At 42.0% G+C, this 25539-nt stretch overlaps 1 protein-coding gene and 1 long non-coding RNA gene across 3 annotated transcripts in view; one reads left to right on the top strand and one right to left on the bottom strand.

Moving 5' to 3' along the window:
• Nucleotides 1-25539, top strand: part of meis1b (Meis homeobox 1 b) — a 112144-nt gene that overhangs the window by 3110 nt on the left and 83495 nt on the right. Inside the window, exons 2-6 of one of the 2 annotated variants that reach the window (XM_056395076.1) lie at nt 14215-14335; nt 22215-22435; nt 23725-23866; nt 24212-24262; nt 24831-24881. In XM_056395076.1, the coding sequence (XP_056251051.1) occupies nt 22239-22435; nt 23725-23866; nt 24212-24262; nt 24831-24881 (441 nt within the window). In that variant the 5' untranslated portion in view covers nt 14215-14335; nt 22215-22238. Of the gene's footprint in view, nt 1-14214; nt 14336-19742; nt 20393-22214; nt 22436-23724; nt 23867-24211; nt 24263-24830; nt 24882-25539 lie in introns of those variants that run through there. The other variant, XM_056395075.1, reaches the window with a different exon arrangement.
• LOC130181186 (uncharacterized) lies at nt 15337-19577 on the bottom strand. Its single transcript, XR_008829534.1, has 3 exons — nt 19321-19577; nt 17377-18752; nt 15337-15723 (listed from the first exon to the last, which is right to left on the bottom strand). It is a non-coding gene; the product is annotated as an uncharacterized LOC130181186 (long non-coding RNA).

Below are 25539 nucleotides of genomic sequence, written 5' to 3'. Positions count from 1 at the left end.
AAGGTCGAGTTATGTCTCAGACAAATTCATTCGTATGGCGTATCGTCTGATTATGTCTGAAGGCACAAGTGGGTATAACTGTGCCCATGGCCACACTGGAAGGCAGCGTGAAAAGCCTGTGATTATAGGGAGGGGCTGGACGTGATAATGGTAGAAATGGGGATAACTGCACATACTTTCAGACAGTTAGAAGTCATGGTGTACTCACTACAAGTTACAAAAAGTCTGGCTAGTTGCTGTGTGAAATGGCTGGAAATGTTAGATTGTCAGTTTTGGAGGCTTAAACATTGCTTGACATAGCTTCAGTTTCAGATGCTGTTCGACCATTAGACGAGCACTTTGTGTCAACCATACTGAAAACTGAAGTAGGAACTCAGACTGAAAACAACCCTGCGATAAAACAACGCAGGGGGCTGCGTTCATGGGGGCGTTTTGTCAAAGTTACTGGTAAGACAATGAAATACAATCCAGGAAGTCTAGTCGGAATAATAGCATAATGCGTTTAAAGGCTTCTGCACGACAGTTTATAATACTCACAGACAGAGGGAATGTGTGCTCGCATGTATGTGATTAGCCAACGCAGAGCCCTGCTGGATGATATTGCCCCCCCCCCCCCCCCACACACACACACACACACACACACACACACACACACACACACACACACACACACACACACACTGACAGACCGTCTCCATTCAAATGAATAAGTGGACTGTGTTTTTTTATGCTGAAGTCTGAGTGCAGCCTCAGTCATTAGCCCTAATTTCTGTCCCTGAAAAGTCTTTCAGCTTCACTTTAGCTCGACGTGAAGGAGACTTTTAGCTTGAAGAGTCAGCAAAACGAACCTTTACTTAACTGGTGTTGAACTAACAAGCAGACAGTTTTGGCAATAAACAACAAACAGCAGTGTTGATGAGAGTTAGTGTCATGTTTCTGAATTTGTCATTTTGGAATAACCTGGTAAAAAGAGGCAGAAGAGTCTCTGGAGTGGGAAATGTATTCACAAATCTGACCTCTTTTTAAGCCTTTCATACTGCACCAGGTCACTCTATAATAAAGCACATAGAAATGTAGTTATTTTCGTTCTCAGAGCAGGCGCTGTGACCTTGTCCTGCTCTCAGGCTTTCTTAATAAGCTGCCGTGGCTAGACACCAGCAGATGTTTCTGTTGTGTCTGTTAGATCTTTAAGTAGTTGTTGTGCTTAGTCTCAAAGACAGCTGCCGTTGGTTTCTGTTGACCGCGTTTCTCTTGAGACAAGATCCCCGCTCTCAGTCGGACCAACAAGAATCAATAAAGACACAAAAAGGTTAAAAAATATAATTCCAACAATCCACTTTTCCCTCTACTCCTTGGCTTATTACCTCCTCTAATGCTTGTGTAATGAGAAACTTTTTTCTCCTTTGAGGCCTTTGATGTTGAAGTCTTATTACCTTAGAATATCTCTTTTCTCTACGGATTCACTGATGCCATGTAACCCAAACTCGGGGTTTTTTATACTTGGGAGTTGCATCAGTAGATGTCACTGAACAAAGCTGACAGAACATGACCTTTACCGGAGTTCTGAGGTTACTGTTCTCAAGCGGAGGAAGTCAAAATAGACGAGTGGATTAAGTGAGAGCCGGCATCCCCGGAGACTCATTAGAATAGGAGAGGAATAAGGAGAGAGAGAGAGAGAGAAAAGGACCGATCCCAGCTGGACCGACTTCCCTTCACATCTGACCTCATCACGGGGGAAAGGCTTCACGGACGTCCATCTGGTCAGGTACTCAGACCAGACAGCAGAAGAAGCTGGAAGTCACAAGTGTTAATCTGAATGTGAAGGCATCACTGTGGCAGGTGTATACAAGTTTGCAGAGGAGTTGATTTAACACTTGATCTAGTTTAGTTTAGCGCAGTCATCGAGTGGGTAAACAATTCTTCAATCAACACATTAAGAGTGACAGTACTGGCAAATTTAGGTGCAACTAACAATAATTTTAATTTTAATTGTTGCAACATACAACATTAACAACTTCAACTTTAAATAGTTTGTTTTGTCAGACCAATAATCCCTACATGTAAAAATATTTCATTTACACTGATACAACACAAAGCAAAGCCACTAACCTTCATGTGAACCAGCTACTTTTGCTTTGTAAACACCTTAAACAATTAATTGCTTATAAAGATTTTCTGTTGATTAATTTTTAATCCTTTTAGCTTGCAAACTTGGACCCAGTCTAATCTTGGATAATGAGTCATGTTGCCAAGTTGTGGCTGCTTTAGTAAATTCTGGCTCTGAGGCAGCTTCTTAAAATTTTAGATCAACAAATTTAATTTCAATCTGTATTGATCCTGAACATGATCAATCTTCACACATTCACATGAAAGCTACACTGTGCGGCTGCAGTCATTTACTATTATCCACTGAGCAGCTCTACGTTTGGGGCTTTGCTGAAGGGCATCTCTGCAGTTACTGTACCTCCCGTCGTTATTGCACATTTATCGTGACTCAAACTACACATCTTTCTCTAGAAACACCATTTTCCAACCATTTTTCTACCTTTGTTTGATATAATATATAATAATATCATATAATTACATAATAACATTACATACTAAACTAAACAGAATGCACAAACAGCATTATCGGGCATGTTGTATCTTTAATGTGCTTTATTATAGAATTTAGTTTGATATTCTATAGTATAATAAAGTTGTTAAAGGTGATATTTTCTTGTCGGTATTTTAAAGCAAACTGTTTTAGTTCTGTCTTGCTGTATATTCCTAGTTTTCTTTCATGGCGTTTCCAGTTCGTTTTTTTCACATGTTCCCAGTATGAAGACGAGACTTCCCACAGACTCAGAGTACATGCATGTAGCTGAAGCAGTGGTCCAGTGTGAGATGGCAGCCATGTGTGGCCCAGCTTGTGATGATGCGATGGATGATGTGAGTAATTCTCATTAAGTGGGAAATGCCACATTAACATTTATTACTTTTGAAAGAGGTATGATTACCTGCATTTGCATTGGTTGAACACAGCCCTGTGTGCAAGCAGTTTAATTCCCAGATTACGCTATCCTTATATATATATATATATATATATATATATATATATATATATATATATATATGGCTTGTGAAAGAGAACACATGGCTGCTTTATTTTCCCGCTTGCTGGCACTTCCAGTAAATGCTGTAAATTTTTAGTCCAACTCCTCTTCTCGCTGCAACTTCCTCCATTTCGAGGTGTTTTTGTAGCGGCAACAGGACAAGACTTAGACCGCGTCTGCTTTCCCTCTGTCTGCTTCTAAACATGGTCCTCTCCTCTAGGGAGTGTGGCTGTCTCTGCTCTCTGGGGCCCACAAGTGTCCCAATCCCTTCCTCTGGCCTCGGTTTCTAGATCAAATGTTAGGCTTTAAAAAGCTAAAGTTTGATGTGGATGAGCAACTGCCTATGAAACACTTTAATCCGCAATGCTGTAATGTATTTAATTTCACACCCTCTGATGATGTTGCCCCTTCTTAGGATTACCCAAGGGAAGAAGGGGGTGGGTGGTGGGGGCACAAGGGCAAGGAAAGTGGCGGGGCAGTCGCTGAATCCGTTCGTAGGAGAGAACAAGACTTAAGAAAGACAGAGGGAGGGAGAGGCAATCAAGAACTGTGCAAGGAACGGAGGGAAATGAGAGTAAAGAACAGAAAAAAAGATGCAAGAAAAAATTTACAGAGACAAAACAGCGTTATGTCAGCAGAGAAAGGAGCGAGAGTCGGGAAGAAAAGAGTGGAAAAAAGCATTTCTAATACCGGGGAGAAATCTCGCCACGGAGCTGGCTTCACGGAGAAAAAGAAGAATGCCACTTTACAATTTGGAATGCTTGTATTCAAATAGGAGGTCGGAGCTTTGGAGCCAGAAAGATGCAGCTATATCTGCATTGTCACATCCCCCCCTGCTTGGATAAGGGGAAAAGACACCCTGGCAAATCCCATTGTAGAGCTTGGGAGCTTCATAAAAGTTAAGGAGCGATGGATATAGTCTTGGCCCCCTTATGAGATGAGGATCTATCTGGCCTGGCTTCGGAAGCCCTAGACGCATACGCAGGGATATTGGAGGCAATAATTCCCCGGGACGGGAGCACACACAGGCTCCTTTATATCGCCCCCTAATATCCAATTTACGGGCTCAGGCCCTCCGCCAGAGCAGCCCCCGAGAACTTAGAATGCACAAACGCCAGCGTGAGATGGAATTAGGGCCAAGTTCTCTTTTCTTCTGTTTGCCAAAAGTTTGAGGCTTACAGAAATATGAAACTGTTTTTCTCTCTCCCCCCTCCTCCTTCTCTTCCTCCTTTCCCTCCCTTCTCCTCTCCTCCTCCTCCTCCTCTTCTGTCCGTTAACCCAATTCATCCATTAAATAGACAAGGAACTGAAAGCAATAAATAATTTGGCCCTGGGATGGAAAATGACTTGATGTTGTGTGGTTTTGGTTAGTATATGGCGGGCTTTTCCAGCACAGTGAGTAGGAAATGTTGTAAACAAGCATCGCTGATTGGGAATAATACGCAGTTGTTAAATATATTTGGTTTTCTTTGAAATTTGTCGGGCTGAGGGCGTTGTGGCCGTGCCAAAGTCTGTAAATAAGAGGTTTGATTATTTAGAGGAAAAATGCAGAGGGGTGAGGGGAGTCTATCATGCTTAGATGAGTGGGGATTTATTTAGGTTTTGGGTGAAAAAGTAAAAGTTAGAAAGTGTATACATGCTTAAGAGGCGTGATATTCCCCCTCTGCTGATCTCCTTATCCTCTCCTTAGCCTCCCTAAGCGGTATGTGGTACACACACACACACACACACTCACACGTGCACACACACTCACACGTACACAGAGCAGACTTTCCCTCCGCTATTGCTGGATGAATCTCCCGTGAACCTTGCCAGCCTCCCTTGCCTGTGGATGTATTTACTCATAACAAGGGCTTAGGCCAATAAGAATATATGGTGATTTATACTGTGACCAGCAGGGGATTGTGTTGCCCTGATGCTTTAAGTATTTTACACTTTGCTAAACTCTGACACCTCCATGGATAAAATCCCCCATTTGTACCAGCCCCATCTCCTCCTCCTCCTCCTCATCCTCCTCTTCCTCACATCACAAAGCAACAACAAAACAAAGTGTGATGGAACCTCGACGCAACAGGGAAACGAGGGACTGGTCACAAAGTGCTTACGCCGCTTTTGAGTCAGATATACGGGAAATAATGATGAATGAAACTACTGTGTGACAGAAAAGTGGAATGAAATAAAATAAAAAAAACAAGTGCATCATTCATTTCAGTAAGTTCCCCAAAACAATAATATGTTTACGTGCAAGTGACAAAGCCAGAGACAGAGTCAGCATGGAGAGAGGGTCGGAGTGGATGGGTGAGAATAAAAACATCAGACTTTAAACCGCTGTTTGTTTCCCACTTCAAACAGACCGGCAATGTTGGTTTGTTTCTACCATGATGACGGTTCCTGAACCGAAATCAAGTGGTTTTAATTGTAGTATGATGATGAAGATCGTCTGATCTTTACACATCTTACAGCCATTTCAACTCAAACCACGATGTTTCCCTAAAACTTACCAAACCTTAATCGTAAAACTGTGAGACCAATGTGGGCGTCAGAAAAAGCTTCTATGCGTCATTGCTTTGAAGTTGTTACCTGAACTTCGATGCGGTGAAAAAACATTATTTGATTAATTGCGTATTCAATAAATTGTTGCTAGTCCTTGAATCATTGGAGTAATTTATGAAGCAGAAATTGCCAAATATTTCCAGGTTCCAGCTTCTCGAATGTGAGCAGTCACTGCCTCTCTCTGTTTTACATGGTGTAAACTGAATGTCGGTACTGTTTGCCTCATAAAACAAGCAGCTTGAAAACGTCATTTGGACTCTGCAAAACTGTGATGAGTCATTATTTAATGGTATTTTATTGACCAAACAAATCAAAAGAATAAGCAACAGATTTGCCGATGATGAAAATAAGCATCAGTTGCCACCATATAGGAATGTATGGCCACTACATCTTTGCTACCATAAGCTACTTTATAGGTTTCGTTTCTGTCAAATACAACAATAATTTAACTGAGCGGAACATCACCTGAAATTCATGATCTAATACATTTTATATGGTTATAAAGTAAATTTGTTTTAATTGTTTGAAGTCGAGTTGTAACCTCAGACAACCTCTCACGCTGGCAATCCATCTCCATCGAAATCTGTCTCCGTCTTAATCTACCAGGTCATTCTGGCCAAACTCTCCAAATGGCATCGCATTTGAGAACCCGATGCTGATATTATCCATCTACCTTCCCCGAAAGGTCAAGCAGAGTGTGCCCAAGTCATAAAAATCCCCCATCTCATTATTTGAGCATTTCTCCGGCCGGTGGCAGGGGTGCAGTGCAGTGGAAATGGAATGATATATCGGAGCTGGTCAATAGTCGATCTATAATGACTGTGTTGTTGAGCTTTCACTTTAGAATAATTTATATCCTTGCTGATCAATAACTAATCTTGGGCATAGTCAGCACTGAAATAAAGAGGAGAATGATGATGGCAAGGGGGAGAGGCTCTGCTGGAATGTGTGGGAAACTGATGCGCCCCACCTCCCGTCTCTCTCACACACACACACACACACACACACACACACACACACACACACACAAAACAGACTCTGCTCCACCCAGGCATAAAGTAGATCATCACAAAACTAAAAAGTTTGGGCTGGAATTGGACTTTTTGAAGTGAAATGATTGATTTTTGAAATACTATAATAGTTCAGATTTAATTAGTTTAATAAAAATGGGCACCCTCATTATTTTTGACCGTGTTTTTCTGCGTGTGTGTGTGTGTGTACGTGTGTGCGCATGTTTAAACATCTGTACATTTCTTTGTGTGCATACGTGCAAGTTGTGAGTTTGTAAATCTCACAGCGTTTATGTGTGTTACTGTGTCTTTAGTGTTTATGTGTGTACCTGTGTGTGTGTGTGTGTGGGTGTGTGTGTGTGTGTTGGCCTGTGGAGCTGAGGGGGCTGAACCCTCTGCCCTCAGATTAGCCCCTGGTTGATAGGATTAGGCTCTAATGACTGGGACTTGGAAGACAAAGGGAGTTTCTGCAAAGAGGCTTAGATATGGAAGAATTAGCAGCAACCTTCCATTGCTCTTTCTTTCTCTCTTTCTTGCCTTTCTCCTGCCTTGTTCACTCCCTCTTTCCTCTTCTTTCTGTCTTTATGACCTTTCCTCTCATTGTCTCTTGCATACACATTGTCGCTGGTTCTCTTGTAACTCTCTAATGCTTTCTTCCATCCGTCTCCCTTTCGTCATCTGACAAGTTTGAGCACCTGTCGTAGTTTTACAAATACAGAGACCAAAATTCATTTTTCTCCTTATAAATTTTAGATAAATGTCCAAGTTTGACAATGGAGGCTGTGTCCTTATGTAACATTTATTTCTACAGCTGCTTCTACACCTGGCTTTTCTAAAAAGCCCTCTGTATCCAACAAAGAGCGAATAGGTTCTGCTTTTTTTTAATATATTAAAGAAGAAAAAAAATAACAGGAGCAGATGACAGTGTTGTAAATTCTTTAGAAGTCAGAATTCTTCGCATTGGCTCCAGAAAAACTGTCGAAATTTGAGCACTCGCCGGCAGAATCAAACATCTTGAAGCTCTTTGATACGATTCAGTGCCGTCAAATCACCGTCAATACCGAGCAGCGCTGCAGTGCCAGTGGGTCTGCGTTTTTCGATAGCCTGCCTTATTAGCCTCTATGCTAAATGGTCTGATGCGCCAAGGCCCTGCTCACGTTCTAATTGCCCCGGTCTCAGATGCTCTTCGAGAGGGGCGCGCCAGCCGAGACGCAACACAACAACAGCAAAAGAGAGGGATTTAGGAGATTTTCTGCCAGCTTACGTAAGAAGAGAGGAGAGCAGCTCCTTTTGGTTGGAGATGAGAGGCTGCGTGTGTTTATGTGTGCAAAGATAAAAACCATTGGTGGATGAAACCATTAGAGGAGTATTGCTCAATAAGCCTTCATATTTTAATTTGGAGCAGAGTGTGTATCGTGTTGTGTTTGGAGAGTCTTGTGTGGGTTGCTGGGTACGGCCGTGTTAGCGATGCCTGCGAAGAGGAAAAACAGCCGGGGGAGAACGGTGAAGGAGCCCGAAAATAAAGGAGGGCGGGGTGGACGTCGAGATTTGTTTGGGAAGTCATGTATGGTGGTGTGAGTCTGAGGGCCGAGTGTTGGTTTACTGAGCCCCAGCTGGGCTCTAATCCGGCTGACTTTCATAAACCTGACTGGGCAGAGCAGGCAAAAGCACTGGCATTAGCACGAAGAAAGCACTGTGAGGTTGTCCACAAGCCAATCTCCTGTCAGTCTTAATCCAGTTATTGAACTGTTTATTTAGTTTATTTAGTTTCTTGCCAAAGTCATCACCTTAAGGTCATAATTTAGAAAAATAGAGGCCCCAATCTGTACAAGTGTTACAGTTGTATCAGCCAAGGAAGGAAGTGACCTACTATCCTTTAAAAACAACTGCAGGATGTTTAATTTTGCACTTTTAATTACTTTCTAGTAGCCTTTTTCTTATCTCATTTTACAGTAAAACTGCCCCAAATATTCCTGGAAAAGTAATAAAACACCCTCAATAAGTGACTAATTAGCAGACTAATTTGGCTTGATGTGTTAATACTTCACTTTGATTCGCAGTGAACAGTTCAAAGCCTGGATGTGGAGGTGGGATCTGTGAACCAGCCTCGGCGCACATGTCAGAGGCCGCCGCGTGCAGAAATCCTCAAAGCCAAATCAACTGCTTTTACAGTGTAATAACGGTGACATCATGCAGTTTTCCTAACTATCCCCTGAATTATGTTGAGTCCAATTTGCCCTAAAATGCTTACATACATACGCACAAGCACACACACACACACACACACACACACACAAGTCACTTATACGAACATACGTGCACACACTCACTGCTCCCCTGTGTTGTACACTCGCAGCCTGTTGGCTTTTATCTTGCGCTGGGCAGTAGATGAGGACCATATGCAGCCTCGCTGCAATTATAGTGTGGTGAATTGGTAGAACAACAAGAGGGCGTTTTAACGGAGCAGTAAATGCAGGTAAGGGCCTTTATTAAGGCAGATCAGGTTGCACTGATGTTGTCAGCCGGAGACTGGCTCTCAGACAGGCTGTGTGTGTGTGTGTGTGTGTGTGTGTGTGTGTGTGTGTGTGTGTGTGTGTGTGTTTGCATGTGGCCATATTTGGAATGCATTTCATGATAGATAATGTAGTCGTCAGAGTATCAGAGGAGACATTTACCTATGTTTCTGTGAGGAGTGTTTTGTTTTGGGGGCCGACAAAGCGACTGTCTGTGAGAGCATGTGTCACGCATGCACACAATTTACCTGTCTGAATATCAGAGGGGAATTAGCTTGTGATCTATAATGGTTTTGGACATGTGACCCCCCACCAGACTCTTTTCTAGTGCCCGATAGGTGAAAGGTCAATCTCTAAAATGTTTATGTGCCGCCCTGTGATGTTGACTCCCTCGGGAGACTCAAGATTAACCCATGCTGCTCCTAAATCACCGGTAGATTTATATTTCCACAGGTAGGAACAATATGCTTTTACAGACACAGGTCAAAAAACACTCACTAATAATTCTAGCACTTAATCCAACTAGATTTGTGTCACAGATATACATTGGCAGAGAAGTACTCGGATCCTAACCAGAAGTAAAAGTACTCATTATGCAGAATGGAGCCTCTCAGAGTGCTTTATTCTTATATATATTACACTGTTGGATTGTTAATCTTGATGCATTAATGTGAAAGCACCATTTTAATGTTGTAGCTGGTCGAGGAGGAGCTAATTTTGAACTCCCTCATATGCTGTCAGGTAATTTAATCTATGATAATGCATCATATTCATCAATAAAATATTTCCTTCTGGAGTAGAAGTATTAAGTACCATAAAATGGAAGTACTTAAGTGCAGTTCTTGAGTAATAAGCTAAGTAATTTCCCCTCACTGCACATAGTTAGAGTTAACTGTGTTCTATGCTGTGAAATTGTGACACTCCAGATGTGGAGGATGTTTGATTTTAGGTTGTAGTCCAGAGTTTGGTGGAAATAACGGGAACTAGGAACATAAACCGCTGCTGCAATGGAAGCTCTGGTGGTTTGGTGGTGAGGAGCAAATCCAGGCACAATGTAATTACTGCGAACATGTCGATTCACTCTGATTAACTCTGTCACTGTTTCTGGATGGAAATGGTGTTATTTATTTTTTTATTTCTTTTTGTTTTTTCCTCCCCCTCTGTGGAAGCGCGAGCGGTCAGCCGCAGCTGCAGCGTTTCTCTCTTTGTTGAATCACAGAAATATTTAGTCTGTTTTCCAGTTCAGTTATGTTTATTCAAAAGCAGCTAATCTAAACTGAATTAATGTTATATAACTTGTGGAGAGTGAAAACCTCACATCGCCGTAACATTTTCAGCGGCAGAGAAAAAAAAAAAAAAACTGTTTTATTTATGTTTTTATTTATTTGATGAGACAGTATTTATATATTTTCAGAATTTTTCTCACCTTGAAGTCAAATCAGTAAAAGTGGAGAAGATTGTTAAAGAATTACACTTTGTTGTGTAAAAGCATTTTTTATGTATGAATTTGTTTTATAGGACTTTAAACCAGGTTGTTTCTACTTATAGAAATAATAAATACAAATCACTCTACACTGACAAAAGGGAAGAGACTTTTTCGGTAAACTTTAACCTCCATAAATGATCCTTTTGAAAACATAAAATATGTGCTCTGACTGTCTCAAATGAGAAGTTTAATTCAAATAAGCAACATGTAAATTAAAGTACACCAATGTTCACACAGATTTCCAGAAAACAAAACAATTTCAAAGATTGCACGAACAGCGCCGCTTTAATTCAGGGAATCTTAATGACATTGTAATGACTTTTCTTTACCTCCAGAGTTGACTGTGGAATAGAAATCTTCAAATTTACAGTTTCTGTCTGCATTTAGAAATTCAAGGACGAAGTAAAAAAAAAAAAAAAAAAAGTGGGAGGGAGGAATAATTATCTGAGGCAGGTGTGGTATAATGTGTGATAAACAAAGGAGGAAAGAAAGAGCGACAGAACAAAGAGTATAAAGATAGAAGTGTCAAACATTAGCGAGTGCCAAGTCGTCTGTTGTTGTCTTTTGATGGTTATGACACTTGTGATAATTAACAAAAGCTAAGTGGAATAAATTTACAACAAATCACGCTACCTTGATTCTTTGACAGTTTGTATGTGGGTTTAGAAGAACTTTTCACAGAAAACAAGTTTGCGTCTCATTGTTTGAAAAGCCTTAGTGGATTTTTTTAATTTCTTAATTATTTTTTATTACACATGAGCAGAACAATTGCTTCCATTTATTGCAGCAAAGCAACAGTTAGTGCGCAGCAGAAGCAGTCGTTTGTACTTCACCGTGTCTCTGACATTTGTTGTTATGACAAGAATTTATGCTTTGAAAGCTTCTTTATTAGGACCCCGCAGAGTCGTACAGTATACGAGGGATCTTAGATGAGATGATGTGACCGCTGACCTCCTCATGAACTTCAGTAGAGACTTTGTTTAGGAGAGATGGCTGTAGGTTCACTAGCAACCGCTGCAGTCAATCAGTGTGTTTGGTAATCTGATTCACTGCTGCCAGGATGGACGAGTGCCCCGCTGCTGAACTGGAGTATCTGAAGTATCTGAGCTGATATGCCAAATATTTGCTCTCAATTTCTTCTCAGCGTTTTTTACCGACTGATTAAAATGTATTCTGAAGTCTGCTTCACAACCATCACCGAACCTACTCTGTATCTGAAGCATATTGTGAAGTTGTCTCACGCTGACAGACAAATCTTAACCTAAGCCATGTTTTAGATGAACTGCAGATCTTTCAAACTGCTGATCAACATGCGAAGAACCGCACACATCTCGAATCCTTTCATTGGTTGTCCGCTTGTTTTAGAAACATTTTTTAGGAATCTGTTATTGGTTTTAAAATCAGTAGCAGCCTCGTGCCTGAATACATGTCAGACATGATATCTCCTGACTTTTGGCACCCCCCAGGTCAAGATTAAGACCAGTGAGGAGCAGCTTTTAGTCTGCAGCAGTCCACCAGCCGACCTGCAGGCACCACAATCTGATCATATTTTCAAATTAAACTTTTTTTTTTTTCAGTTTCATACATAGATTACAGATCTTTTTCTACATTGATCTTTTAGCTAGTTCATATCTGTTCTCTCCCAGTGCTCCGTCTCTTTTGTTTAGTCTATTTGACATTACAAGGAAGAGAAAATCAAATCACTCACGGCTGCAAAAATGTAAAGGATGAAACAATTACGTCCAAAACTTAAGTCCATTGTAGACCTTAATCTTGCACTGCCTTTTATTACCCGTTACCAAACGTATTTTACATGATTTTTTTCACTATTATTTGGGGTAATGTTACTGTCTACATCATTCCTGTTTCTATATTTGAGTTGTATATACTGTATTTATTTTATATTTTTGACGTTTATACATGAAAACCTTTACAACTACAATTTCACAGAAAGTGATAACTGGAATTGAAGAGGCCTGTCAGAGTAAAATCTGAAACACTGTACACTGCACATGTATTGGCAAATAATTAATTCTATTAGCTATTCATTTTTCATGAAGCCAATCAAAGAGGCAGCTGAAAAGCTCGAGCGTTTATCGCCTTCATTCTACTATACTGCACAGTGGTTTTGTGGTGTGTGTGTGTGTGTGTGCATGTATGTGTGTGCGTGCACGCGCCTGCCTTACGACTGAACTTTCATGGTGACCATGTGTTTACTGCAGGCTGGGAGATACAGATCAGCCACAAGCCAAACGCTGCTCGTGGTAAAGGTTTTTATATTCTACCAGTCACTCGGGCAAGAAACCGCCCATCATGTGGAGGAATGGTTTTACTCTGAAAGTGAAAAAAAGAGGTCATGTGGCACAGTTGAGCTGTAAAAGCTGGAGAAAACAGTGTGTTTGCTTTTTATTGTACTTTTCTCCTGAACTGAATATCTATCACTTTAAAGAAACATCCACAAAATAACACAAAAACAACCAGGAGCAGGTTCTGTGAAGCTTTGCTTGTCAAAATAAAAGTCCCTTTACTTACCAAAAATACAGATCCTCTACATTATATTGTACAGCCAAACTTTAGGTAACAGTGTATATTCATATTGTGGACACGGTGTTTAAAACCAACATGACAGTCGAATTTAGCAAAAACGTTCACTTGTTACATCCAGACATGAATCATTTTGAATGGCCTTCATTGCTCTTTTACAGATTCAGGGATATATTATATTATATTATATAATTCAGAGAATTTAGCATGTTTCATTTAAAGTTGGATATCTGTTATTTGAAATATGTTGTGGCACAGTCACCAAAGTAAAGCTCTGTCGGCTCTGATCGTCAACACAGTAACATGCTGCATGTGAAGTTGTATAATTGTGTAACATTTCCAACACGGACTGAGTATTACATCTTGAATCAAAGCCCTTCATATGGCTTCCTTATAGCTGATGTTGGCTGTTTCTCTACTGGGGTTTGCTGGTTTATTACCACTAGGCTATGCTGTGCTCCCAGGCCACTCTGCGCTCCAGCCTAAACTCACACCCATCCAGGAAAAGATGAGTCTTCACACCTCTTCTGCAGCCTCCCCTCACTCCTCCCTTCCTATCGCTCTGTGTTTTTTTTCCCCCTCCTGGTTTTATAGCCCCGGCTCCAACACCCAGCTTTTTCCACTCCTCATCGTCATCCTTCATCTCCTTGCTTTGCCGCTTTCCTTTTTTCTCACTTTCCCTTCCTCACCCCCTCCCTCCCTTTCTCTCTCTCTCTAAGGTGCTGATCAATTCACAGTATCTGTGGGAAGTGTGACAACCCCCCATCCTCACCCATTCACCCACTGCCACCCTTACCCCTCCACCCTGAATGGTGTGACTGCCCGACACGTGACACCCCCTTACCCTTACCTCGCCCAAACCCTTCAACCCTGGATTTTTGATTCATGTGATGATGATGATGATGATGATGATGATGCTGATACTCCTTTCCTCCTGCTCTCCCTTCTTTCCTTCTGCCCTCCTCTTTTCATACCGTCCTGTCTCTTCCTCCCTCTCTCTCACTCTCTCTCAGCAGAAGTGTCTGCGACACCATTAGCACACCTGAAATAATAGCGGTGGTGACAAATGCTGCTGGAAGGGGAGGGCGAGAGACATTGTGAGAGAGAGCGGGAGGAGGAGACGGAGAGAGGGAGGTAAGGAGGTGTGTGTGACAGAGTGATGAGCTCTCTTGTCTATCTGTGGGGTTAATTCAGACTCGGCAGCCTTTCAGAGTAAAAGTGGAGCTGCTGACCTGGTGGCCAGTGGCACAATGTGAAAATTGACTGGCAGCATTCAGTACAGCTACTGGTGCAGGCCTCTGCTGTGTGTGTGTGTGTGTGTGTGTGTGTGTGTGTGTGTGTGTGTGTGTGTGTGTGTGTGTGTGTGTACGTGTGTACGTGTGTGTGTACGTGTGCGTGTGTACGTGTGTGTGTGTGTACGTGTTCATGTACTTGCTTCAATGTGTATGTTTATATGTCTGTCTCTCTCTCTCTCTCTGTCTCTCTCTCTCTCTATATATATATATATATGTGTGTGCGTATGTATGCATCTAATTTGACACAGTTCTCACATAGGAAAGCAGCGGTTCATCACATATGTATCTATAGGTGTGATGCAGTGGTGTCAGTGTGGCTGTCACATCCAAGCAGCTTTTGTGTCTGTTCAGTAGTTTGCGGTTCTTTTTCATGAATCCACATGTTCACATTAACGCAACACCTACATATCAGCTGTTCAGAGAGAAAGCAGCAGCAGCAGCAGTTTTCATACTTTAAGGGCTTTGACTAAATGAAGCTTTAAGTGGCTATTTTTAGATTCAAAAACGCATTATAGTTTTACACAAAACATCTGGAAAGGAGACGACTTTAGTTTGATTTGTGCACCAAATTGAATCCATTCTTCCGTCTCGAGTCTTGCCTCAGTTTGGAAGTTGTTTATGTTTGCAGATGTGTTTGACCGTCACTTGGAACTCCAGAAAAGCCCAAAGATTATTTCTACAGAAAATGTTTCTCATGTCACATTCACAGTAAATGCAGCAATGGAAATGAGCAGATCCCCTTTTTGCGATTAGTAGCCTATCATTCTATCTTTAAATGAAACAAACACATGAACACTACACCCACTGAATATTTGCAATAAAAGGCAACACACCAAAAGATGACAGGCGCAGTTGTGTATTTTATTAGCATGTTTAATTATTTACATAAACAGAGATCATGAGAAATATCACAAGTCATTTCTTCATAGATTCAGTATATTGTATACTGCATATACATACAGTGTATTCTGCATTTAGTGCAGCATGCAGAGGAAGATGAGAAATAAAGAAGTGGGCACACGGTAGATTTCTCTTGCAGGGGTCTTACTTTTTGCTATTGATCTCAATTATCAGAGCAGGACTCTTCGTCTGCATTTCTGCATTACGTGTAATTTCCTGCAGCTCCGGTAGAAGGCGCAAATGATTAAGCATTAATGTGTGTGAGAGACGAGAGCAGCTCAGAGGAACATTTGAGCCAAACTGCAGGATCCAGCAGAAGTGAATACTCTGAGGGAAAGGAGTTACACTTGATTTAAAAAATAATGTAGCTGGTTTCATGGTTTAAAATTAATGTTGCACATAGATGCTATTATTTCCACTATACCACAGCTGTAATTTTACACCATTAACCACAAGCCAATGTATTTACCATGATGTTTTTCGGTGCCTTGTAATTATTCTCCCGAGATATTTCTTTAATAGAAAATCACCAAACTTTGACAAAAATCCCACCCAATCCTCCTGTTACAATAAACTGAATATTAGAATAATTCATTCCACTTTCATTAATTAGTAACTATTTCAAAACGAGAATCAGGGTGTAAACCATGTGTGCTTTTCTGATGTGGCGCTGGATTATACATGCGTGCTACCTCATATTCTAGCTCATTACACTCACTTCTCAACTAAATCTCTGAGGCAAGAGAAATCATTTGCTTGTACAAAGCCGAGCGCCTTTTTCTGACTGAATCACTTCAGCCCGCAGCCCACAGCGCCCTAAACGCACCCTAATGAATCCGGCTGGGTATTCTGACAGACGATAATATACTAGTAGTTTCATGTAATTAGATAAGCTGTGAAAACTTTGCAGCAGGTCTCCCTGGCTGCCTGTGTGCTGCAGCAGCAGTGACACAAAGCAGAGGCTCGGTGGCCTTTTTTTTTTCCTGCAGATCCCAACACGTCTGGGCGCAGAGCTGCGGGGCTGCAAAAAGTTTGACCTCAGTTTGACTCCTCGGGCTCCCAGTTTGCTCCTTGCTTCTTCAAACCGCCGCGGACGAGCAGCGATGCAGGCGATCACACAGAGCCGGACAGTGATTCACATCTCTGACCTGAAGCTGTTTTATTTATTTATTTATTCATGTATTTTATTTTTACTCAAAACTGCACGGATTAATAATAAAGTTCAATTTGCGATATTTCTAACAACATTTCTCTGAGCTAAAAATAACTGGTGGGGACTAAAAATAGTAATATGCAACCCAGTGAGGAAAACACTTCTTAGACATTGAAATTTCTGTATAATACGTGTGTTTTCATAAACCAACATAAAGCCTGCAACTTGCCTTTGTCTCCCAACAGCACAAGTCAAGGCGCACAGGCCATCTAATAACGCTTTCATTGGTTTCGCCAGTCAAACATGCTGTCAATTTACATTCAAGCGTTTGAAAGTAATACCTGCTGATTTTATTGAAACGACTCAAAGCATTACCGTCAACGCAAAGCGGATTAAACAGAAATGACGGTATTTGCCCCCCCTGCTCTCTTTTCAGGATGCCAAAATGCGCTGACCCTCACGAAAAAGCAACTCCAGGAGAGAAAGTGGAGCTCCACTTTGCTTTTATAGACGCTAATTGAAGAAGCTTAATTGCTTTATAACGCCATAGTAGTTATTTTACAGTGATGTGATCTCCTTTCATGTTAATTTAGGCTCATTTCTTCTCAATGACTGACTAGAATTTAGTTTACCTTGTGGTGTAGTGAGCAATGTTATCCTGTTTGTGTTACACTAAACACACACGTTTATCTGAAAGTGGATTAAAACATCAGCTTCCCCTTTAATTAAAAATATCTTCCATTGTAGAAAATATCTCCTAAGATTTTTAATAATTTAATATGCAGTAAAAACATAAAAGGAATGTGAGAAGGAGAGCTTCTACTCACCAACAAATAAGTGAATTAACAAACTCGATGAGCACATTTACACGGGATTATTGTTTGATCCGGCATCTCTGTGCGTAAAAGTCCGTGCGTCCTGCGCGGCTTCCCGGCTTCTCTGCTGTCCGCGCCCCGGAGCCTCGCCGGCTGGACTGCGGGAGGCTTTGAAAGTCATTTCATGCCTGTAAAATTGTCCCATCGGATCCCAGCGCTCGGGTTTTTTTTTTTTCTTGCCACAGGAATCACCGGCGAATGTGTGAAGCCGCATTATCATGTTATGACACCGTTTCTGGCACCGGGGGCAGATGATCGATGACTGGACGCGCTGCACGGGGGGAGAAAAAAACTCCTTCAAACAGGCTGTCACCGACCAGCAACACCTCATGAGTATAATCAGGAGATAATGTGGCTCTTTTACACACTCTTCATTCATGTATGATGAGCTGAGAAATAAATACAAAAAAAAAAAGTTGGGTGAGCCTCTCAGCAAGTGGAAAACAACCGCAAAAATAAACAAAAATCTACTAGAATTTGTGAAAATGCTTCACGTGCGCGTCTTCCCTTAAAATTAATCCTGTCCATGTAATTTATCCTGTTTTTAAATTACTTCATATCCTTTGAAATATCTCATAAATATCTTAAACACATTTTGAGGTAGTTAAACTTACCTTTCATAATTAAAAAAAACTTGATAAACTAAATGAAATAAGATTTGCTCCCCTTTATATCCCAGTGAGGAATCAAACATAACGAGATAACGTAAATTCAAATTCATTTTAATTTACATCCACACATTACTGAGTGGTGTCATTACTGCTCTTGAAATTACTCAAGAATCCAGGTTTCTCTTCCATAAATTAAAGCTCATCAATATTTGACCAAACTTTTACAATCTCTGCTCTGCAAACCAGTGAAGACTCAAGCGAACGGTTCATTATGAAGAGAGTTGAATCAATATCAGTATCTGCTCAGAGAGACGAGAGTTGACAAAATCCTAATCTGAATATGCGGCTGTTTGGTTTGGAGAAGTTCAGTCAAAGTGTGAGTGCATTTACAAGTGAGTAATTAAGCTTGTGATGTGAAAATTAGTGTGTATGTGCGTGCGTGTGTGTGTGTGTTTGAGAGAGAGAGGGAGAGAGATCTTGGCCAAATATTGTGTGTTTTTGGTGAATTCACAGGCTGCAGAGGCTGATGGGAAACGCAAAGTGTGTGTTTTCCACTGGCAGACGACGTTTTGTTTTGCGCCTTTCTTGCCAATGTGGCCTATAACCGATCAATCAGCCCGCGGATCGATCATGTGGGGAGCCAATAGGGGGCTCCCATCTCTGTGCCTCTCTGCCATTGGACAGCCCGGGCAGACTGGAGCGACCCATTCAGCGCTGCTGTGGGGGAGAGGGACAGACGACATGTGAACTGTTGTTCAGACATAGAAGATGCTTTGAAAAGCCACTGCAACGTTTCCATGTTTAAGACCCAGCCTTCACACCTCCTCTCAGTGGAAAGATTGAGACTAATTACACTGCTTTTGCATTAAAAAACCATCAATTCTTGAATTTAAATCTAACCAGTGCTGCCACATAACTTGGGAAAAAGTTGCATTTATTGTTCTATTTCTCTGGAGTGCAAGAAGTTCAGGTCGTGCATTTCCTGTCTTACATCTTATGCAAAGGTGGAAACAAACAGACTGTAATACTGTTCATAGTTAATGAACTGCGAGAGGCCCAAAACCTGCAAGACTGGATTCTGGCTGCAGCATACAGTGTGGATTTCATGCAGACGTGACGCTGACAGCTCATCAGAGCTCTGGGCTGACTATAAAACTATTCAAATGAGCTGGATTTAGATCTATGATTTCATTTATGACCATAGAAATGAAATGATTGATTATAAAGTGAAACTCAGCACAAAGTAAATCTACACTTCAGACCACATAGGCTCTTGATAACATACCTGACAATACCTCACAGCAAAGTTGAGAGCAGGTTCAATAAGTCGTAAAAACAAATAAAGTGTTTACAGGCAGAGAAGTGGATGATGAATGCGTCATCCCGACATTCAACCGCGTCAGTGTTTACAAACGAGTCCAGACTGACGAGTAAAGTCGGTTTATGAGGATGAGACATGCAGCTGGAGTCATAGGTGGATATTCTGTGTTTATCCCCGTGTTGTTCCAGCTCGCAGTGCGGCTGGCTGGGCTCGCTTGAGTCCTCCCACCACCCCCCTCCTCTCCGCACGACTTGCTGCAGCCCGGTGCGTTGTGTAAGACGCGACCTGTTATGGCCACCACTACTTCCGGGTTTCAGCAGTCTGGTCGGGATCCTCCGCTCCTCCTCAGCTCAACACACACATCCATTGTACACAAACGGGCAGGCGGCTCACGCATACACACGCACTCACACACATGCAGACACACACACACACACACACATAGAGACGTACACACGCACAGCATCGATCGTGGCTCCTTTAAGAAAGCCTAAGCCAGAATTATCACCCCACCTCCTCTTGATCTCTAGACGCTTTTGCATAAGAAAATCAAGCCGGGAGCCGAGAGTGATCAAAGAAAACGAGAGGAGAGCTGCTTCATTTTTTAACTGTGATTGTGACCATTAACATTTAGGTGGTGCCGATCCCGTGGAGACGCGCGTCGGACCATCATTCATCCGGTACTTTTGACAAGCCCTCGCGTTTTGACTGACAGGCGGAGTGGCAAAAAGCCATGAGAGTCGCCAGTTCTGTTTGAGGGGCTATTTTATTTTCACCCTGGTTTTGGGAAAGGAGTCTGGCGCCGCTGCCCCGAGGATAGCCGAGGACCTATTCGCCGCGCCTGGGCTAAACTTGCGCAGAAAGCGGGGGCTGGCTTCATCGTTCCGTGGAAAAAAAAGGCATACGGGATTTTGGCTGAAACATCTTCCCATTTATTTGGATTTTGTTTCTTCATTTCGTCTCCACCCTGGCCTCAGAGGGGATTTATCTAAACTGAAAGGACGACCAGGGAGTGAGGAGGGTTATGGCGCAACGGGTACGTAGGGCTATCCCCCCTAAAAAAGTTTCTCTAAGTCTACTGTGCTTGAATGCAATCCTGCACTGTAACGTGGCTTAATGACACACATACCCGCACGGACACACACTCGCGGCGAAAGTTTCTGCCGTCTCGCTGACACATGGAGACACAATTTCACGTTTGTCGTCTTTTTGGCACGGTATTACGCACGGCCACACTCGTTTGCTCCACAAACCGGCCCACCGAGGGACATTGGAAGCGTGATCATATCTCACATCGGCTATGTTTTTTAGATTAGTTATGACAGGCCAGTTACTGGAAGCGAAATGGGGGAGGGCATAGAGGCAAAACAAATCTCCGCATTTCTCCTCAGACTGTTCCGTCAAGATTTCAGGTTGAGTGGAGCGTTTATGAGAAAACATTTAAAAGGAAAAAAAAAAAAAAAAAAATCCTAATTTCACCGTCAGTTCTTCTGCTTCATGCTCAGACTGTCCGCTGTAAAGTGTGCTAAAAGACGCAATATTAGCATAATGCCAGTGAGGCAGTTTTTAGTAATGAGGTGATGACAAACGCTTTGATTCATACACCCCGGGACTGCTTCGGAACAGCGGCTGGATCTTCACACGGGCAGTAAACGGTGTAAAAGCAGAGATGTTGTGGACACACTGGCCACATTTAGCTGATTAGTCTGGCACCGGAGCTGCACCACGCTGGGGTTTGCACCTCTTTTCCTTTAGGGTCGAAATGCTCAGCTTTAAGCGATAATGCTTTTTACTCTTACCCCGGCACTTGTTTGTCACTTTCAGAGAGCAATATCAATAATTCAAACCCCTCTTTTCTTCATCTGTTAGAGAAGCACACCTCAAATAAAGATTTTATTTCAGCTCTGCAGACCCGAATCAACGAGCCAGCGTGTTAACAACCCGGCAGCGTGTTTAATAACTACCAAACAACAAGGGGAAGACGACTCTACATTATTTAAGTCGAAACTGACACGTGAAAAAAGTTTGAATATCCAGCTCCGGTTTAACATGGTCTGAAATACACAACACGCGTTGACTTGCTTTTGTTGCATGGCGCTGATCACAGTCTGCTTGATAGGTAATAACATGCTGCACAATTATGAGCCTTTAAAATTAGAAAACACTGCAATTAACCAGTTGAGGACATTTGTTGTTGTTGTGCACAGTGAAAACACTGGACAGCAGGCCCATAAAACCCAATTGCTCAATGGTAATAATAATAATAATAAGGATAATTCTGATAACAGAGCCACGTTGCTATAGTTTCACTATTTTGTACTCTCAGTAATTTTGAACATATTGAATAATTCATGTTTGTTGTCACTGTGAACGAGCTGAGAACAAAAGTAGTTTTCACTTCAGAATAAGTTGCTGCAGTTTTCCTTCTGTAAACAGCGTCCTGCTGAACAAGTCACTTCGACCTCAGTCTGTAAAACTTGTTTTCTTAAACTATAAAAAAAAATTAAACAACTCACAGGGGGGATTTGTTTCTCCTGTTTTGCCTGTTTGACACGTATCAGTCGTTTGAAAGAAAACTAAAAAGCAGATCGGGGCAATTGTGTCAGGAAAACACTTCAATGGAGAAAAAATGTTGAAACGTTTCGACTGTTTTTGGAAATGAATGAAACTATTTCGCTCAGCTGACAGATTTTTACTTGACCCTTTTTAAAAGAAAAAAGAAAGTCTCTCTCCTCCAGCCTTCAAGAACTTTTATAATATTTTCCTGACTTGTGCTTTTACAGCAAAGTTAGAGCCAGAGTCTGATATATTCTTGTGCATGTGTATTCACTGTGGACCCGCGTGTTTGTTGTGTGCAGTACGAAGACTTGCCCCACTACGCGATGGACGGGGTGGGCATCCCGACCACCATGTACGGAGACCCGCACGGCGCCCGGTCCATGCAGGCGGTGCACCTCAACCACGGGCCCCAGCTGCACTCTCACCAGTACCCGCACACCGCCCACACCAACACCATGCCTCCCAGTATGGGCTCCTCCGTTAACGACGCTCTCAAGAGAGATAAAGACGCTATATACGGGTAGGTGCAAGCCTCCGGTCCGCGGGGAAACTCGCTCTCTGGCGGGCAGGCGTGGATCCAGGCCCGGAGGGAGCAGCCGGGGTGGGCTAGTGGGTGCAAAGTCAGAAACAGGAAAAACAACGCCAAATGTGCAGGGGCTGCTTTTCAGTGCAAGGGTGCTTATTACGGAACAACACCGGCTCCCTGCCCGGGACAAGCCGAGTGTCCCGCTCAAGTGTTTGAGCAAAAACACTGGAGCCCAAAGTGCTGCACAGGCGCTGAGCAGGAGTGTGTCTGCACGGGGCTTCTGTTGTTCTTTAATTTTTGCACAGTTTGGAATTTAATGCTTTTAGCGTCACTCATGTTTACCACATGTTTCTGCTGAGTAAACAACTGAACAAACACTGGAGGAGTAGAAAGGAAACTTGTTGAGGCTGTCTCATGGATGTCCTGCTCTTCAGTGGTTCACTGAAAATTGTATTTTCACTCTGAAGAATAATGACGAGACAAAGCTTTATTTAATTACAACTTCTATTTTTTATCATTATTTTTTTTTTTTTAAATTAACTTGCTCGGTTTCTTTTCTACGTTTCATCCTTAATTATGAGCAAAATAATTACCTTCTCTCCTTGAACCATTTTAATTAATTGTGTGTAATGTACCAGGCCTCTGTAAATTAAAAATATATAATGTTTAAGGGAAATCTGACATATGCATGTCATTTATTATTTTACAGAGGTCAATTAAAAATTCCAAGCATTGTGTTTTCACGGTGGCTGAACATGTCACTAAGAGTTTCACCATCTGACGCCATAATGACACAACTTGAGGAGGCATGTTGCCCTGAAAGCTTTACCAGGCTGCACATATTTACTCTGATGACTTAAAGAACAAATAATACATAAATGTGCGCACACTCATTCACCTACAGCTTCAAAGGATTTGACCAAACACACACACACACACACACACACACTCACAAACACACACACTCACACACACACACACACACACACACACACACACACACACACACACACACACGATCCAAACGGAGACCTGTGCAAGAAATTGTTTGACTGACTCTAAAGCTTTTATGCTATTAGGCGCGCCTAGATTTAATCACAGGAGTCTGCCCGCTGTTTGCAGCCCTTCTCCGAGCCTCTGCATAATATAATAGCAGAGGCTGCAGCAGCAGTCCCCATGGGCGAGTTGCTGAAGAGTAGCATGGCTGGCTAAATCTAGCCTGGAGTAGTCTTGACCCCGGCGCTGTTCTCTCTGGTGACATTTGCTATTGTGTGTGTTCCCAGGCACCCCCTGTTCCCCTTGCTTGCACTGATTTTTGAGAAATGTGAATTAGCGACTTGCACCCCCAGAGAGCCCGGGGTGGCGGGAGGAGACGTCTGTTCATCGGAATCTTTCAATGAAGACATAGCAGTGTTTGCAAAACAGGTCAGGAGAGTTTGACTCTTTTTTTTTTTTCTCTTCTGCATGCTCGGGCTGGTTGAGCTCTTACCTGCATGTCCAAAGTGTGGAGCTCTGACTTTTGTGCGTAAAGTTAAATCTGCATTGAGAGAAAAATAAAACCACAGTCACAGATAAAAAAAAAAATAAAAAAAGTTGTAAAGTATGTAAAATGTTTTAATTTCCTACAATGTGTTTGCTGTGCGTAAAGTGGGAATTAACACACACATTTTTCAATACTTGCATGTATTATTTAATCTTACGTCCTATATTATTTATAACTTTATAACTGTTTATATTCATGTATTTTTTTGAAAATGTTTTTGCTTTTAGATTCGGGCCGAAAAGCCTTTATTTTCATCGAATCCAGAATTGGATAATCTGGTAAGATGCATAATATTTTATTTCAAGTCACAAATGAGATTTGTCATATTTGATCAGGGGTTTGAATGTAGCAGCTGTTGTTTGCATGTATAATGTACATGTGTGTCAGAGAGCCATGTGTGGTGCTGAAAATTGAAAGCACGATTGGAGGTGATGTTCCTCTTTTTGGGCTGTTTGATATCACGATGGCCCCCGGTTGTATCTGCAGATGAAGGGCCGCTGTTTGGCAGCTGTCACAACCCTTTGAACTCTGCCTGGAAACTTATTCTGTTCCTGCTCTTCACTTTGTGCAGTTTGGTGCTTTGACTGTGATATGAGAATAACGTTTTCCTCACGACTAGTTGGTGGCTAATAGATCTCTGACTCTGAGGCTTATTGCAGCGCCAGCCTGTGCTGTGTGCCTGCTCTCCATATTGCAATAACGTCCAAGTTTTAATATCAGTTCCACATAAAATCCATTCACATGAATATTTTCCTCATCTGCAGTTACTTGTATTGAGAGAAACGTGCCTGTTTAATATCAAGAGATGTGAGCAGCTCATTTTTTATTGTTATTTTAATTTTTCAGATGATTCAAGCCATTCAAGTTTTACGATTTCATCTTCTGGAGCTGGAGAAGGTAATATTCTCTCGCCATTTCTGTCCAGTGTGCCACTTCAGACCTATGGGCTGTATTTGCATAAATGTATTTTTGCTAGTCGGTTATAATTAGCGTCAAAATCAATCATGGGGCCATTTCTCTTCCGCGTTTAATCACGACGCAAGCTGTTACAACTGGAACGGATATCTCTGTGCCCAAATCTCCCCGCACGTTTTAATGAAGTTTAATGCTGGCAGAAATTGCATGCAAGGTGAAACATATAGTCGAACTTTTGCGGGTTTTTAGAAACGATTCTCTGTGGAGGGCAAAAGGCCCCAGGCAGCCATCTGTGGATAGAAGGAGTGGTGGGTGTAAAACTCTGATTTGCCTCCGTATCAGATGGACTACAGTAGTCTCTACAGTCAACTTTAACCTGAACTCTAACACCGCGAAACACTGTAAAAGCTGTTAAAAGTTTTACTTTTATAACTCATCTCTGCGCCTCTCTCACAGATCTGTGACACAGGTTGGAGCTTAAATAAAAGCTGTAGCCATGTTGTGCAGCAATGAAGGAAACTCACTCCTCTAAATACAGTTAGAAGCTTCACTGCACTGCTTTATTTTCCTGCACATGCATCTGACATTTAGTGTCCCATGCAGCAGGACGCGCCGCATTAGCAGCGATAATGTAATAAGT

The sequence above is a fragment of the Seriola aureovittata genome, chromosome 14, assembly GCF_021018895.1.
Source record: "Seriola aureovittata isolate HTS-2021-v1 ecotype China chromosome 14, ASM2101889v1, whole genome shotgun sequence".
Lineage (NCBI taxonomy): Eukaryota > Metazoa > Chordata > Actinopteri > Carangiformes > Carangidae > Seriola > Seriola aureovittata.
The sequence above is the reverse complement of the archived record's forward strand: the minus strand, read 5'-3'. Positions and strand labels throughout refer to the sequence as shown.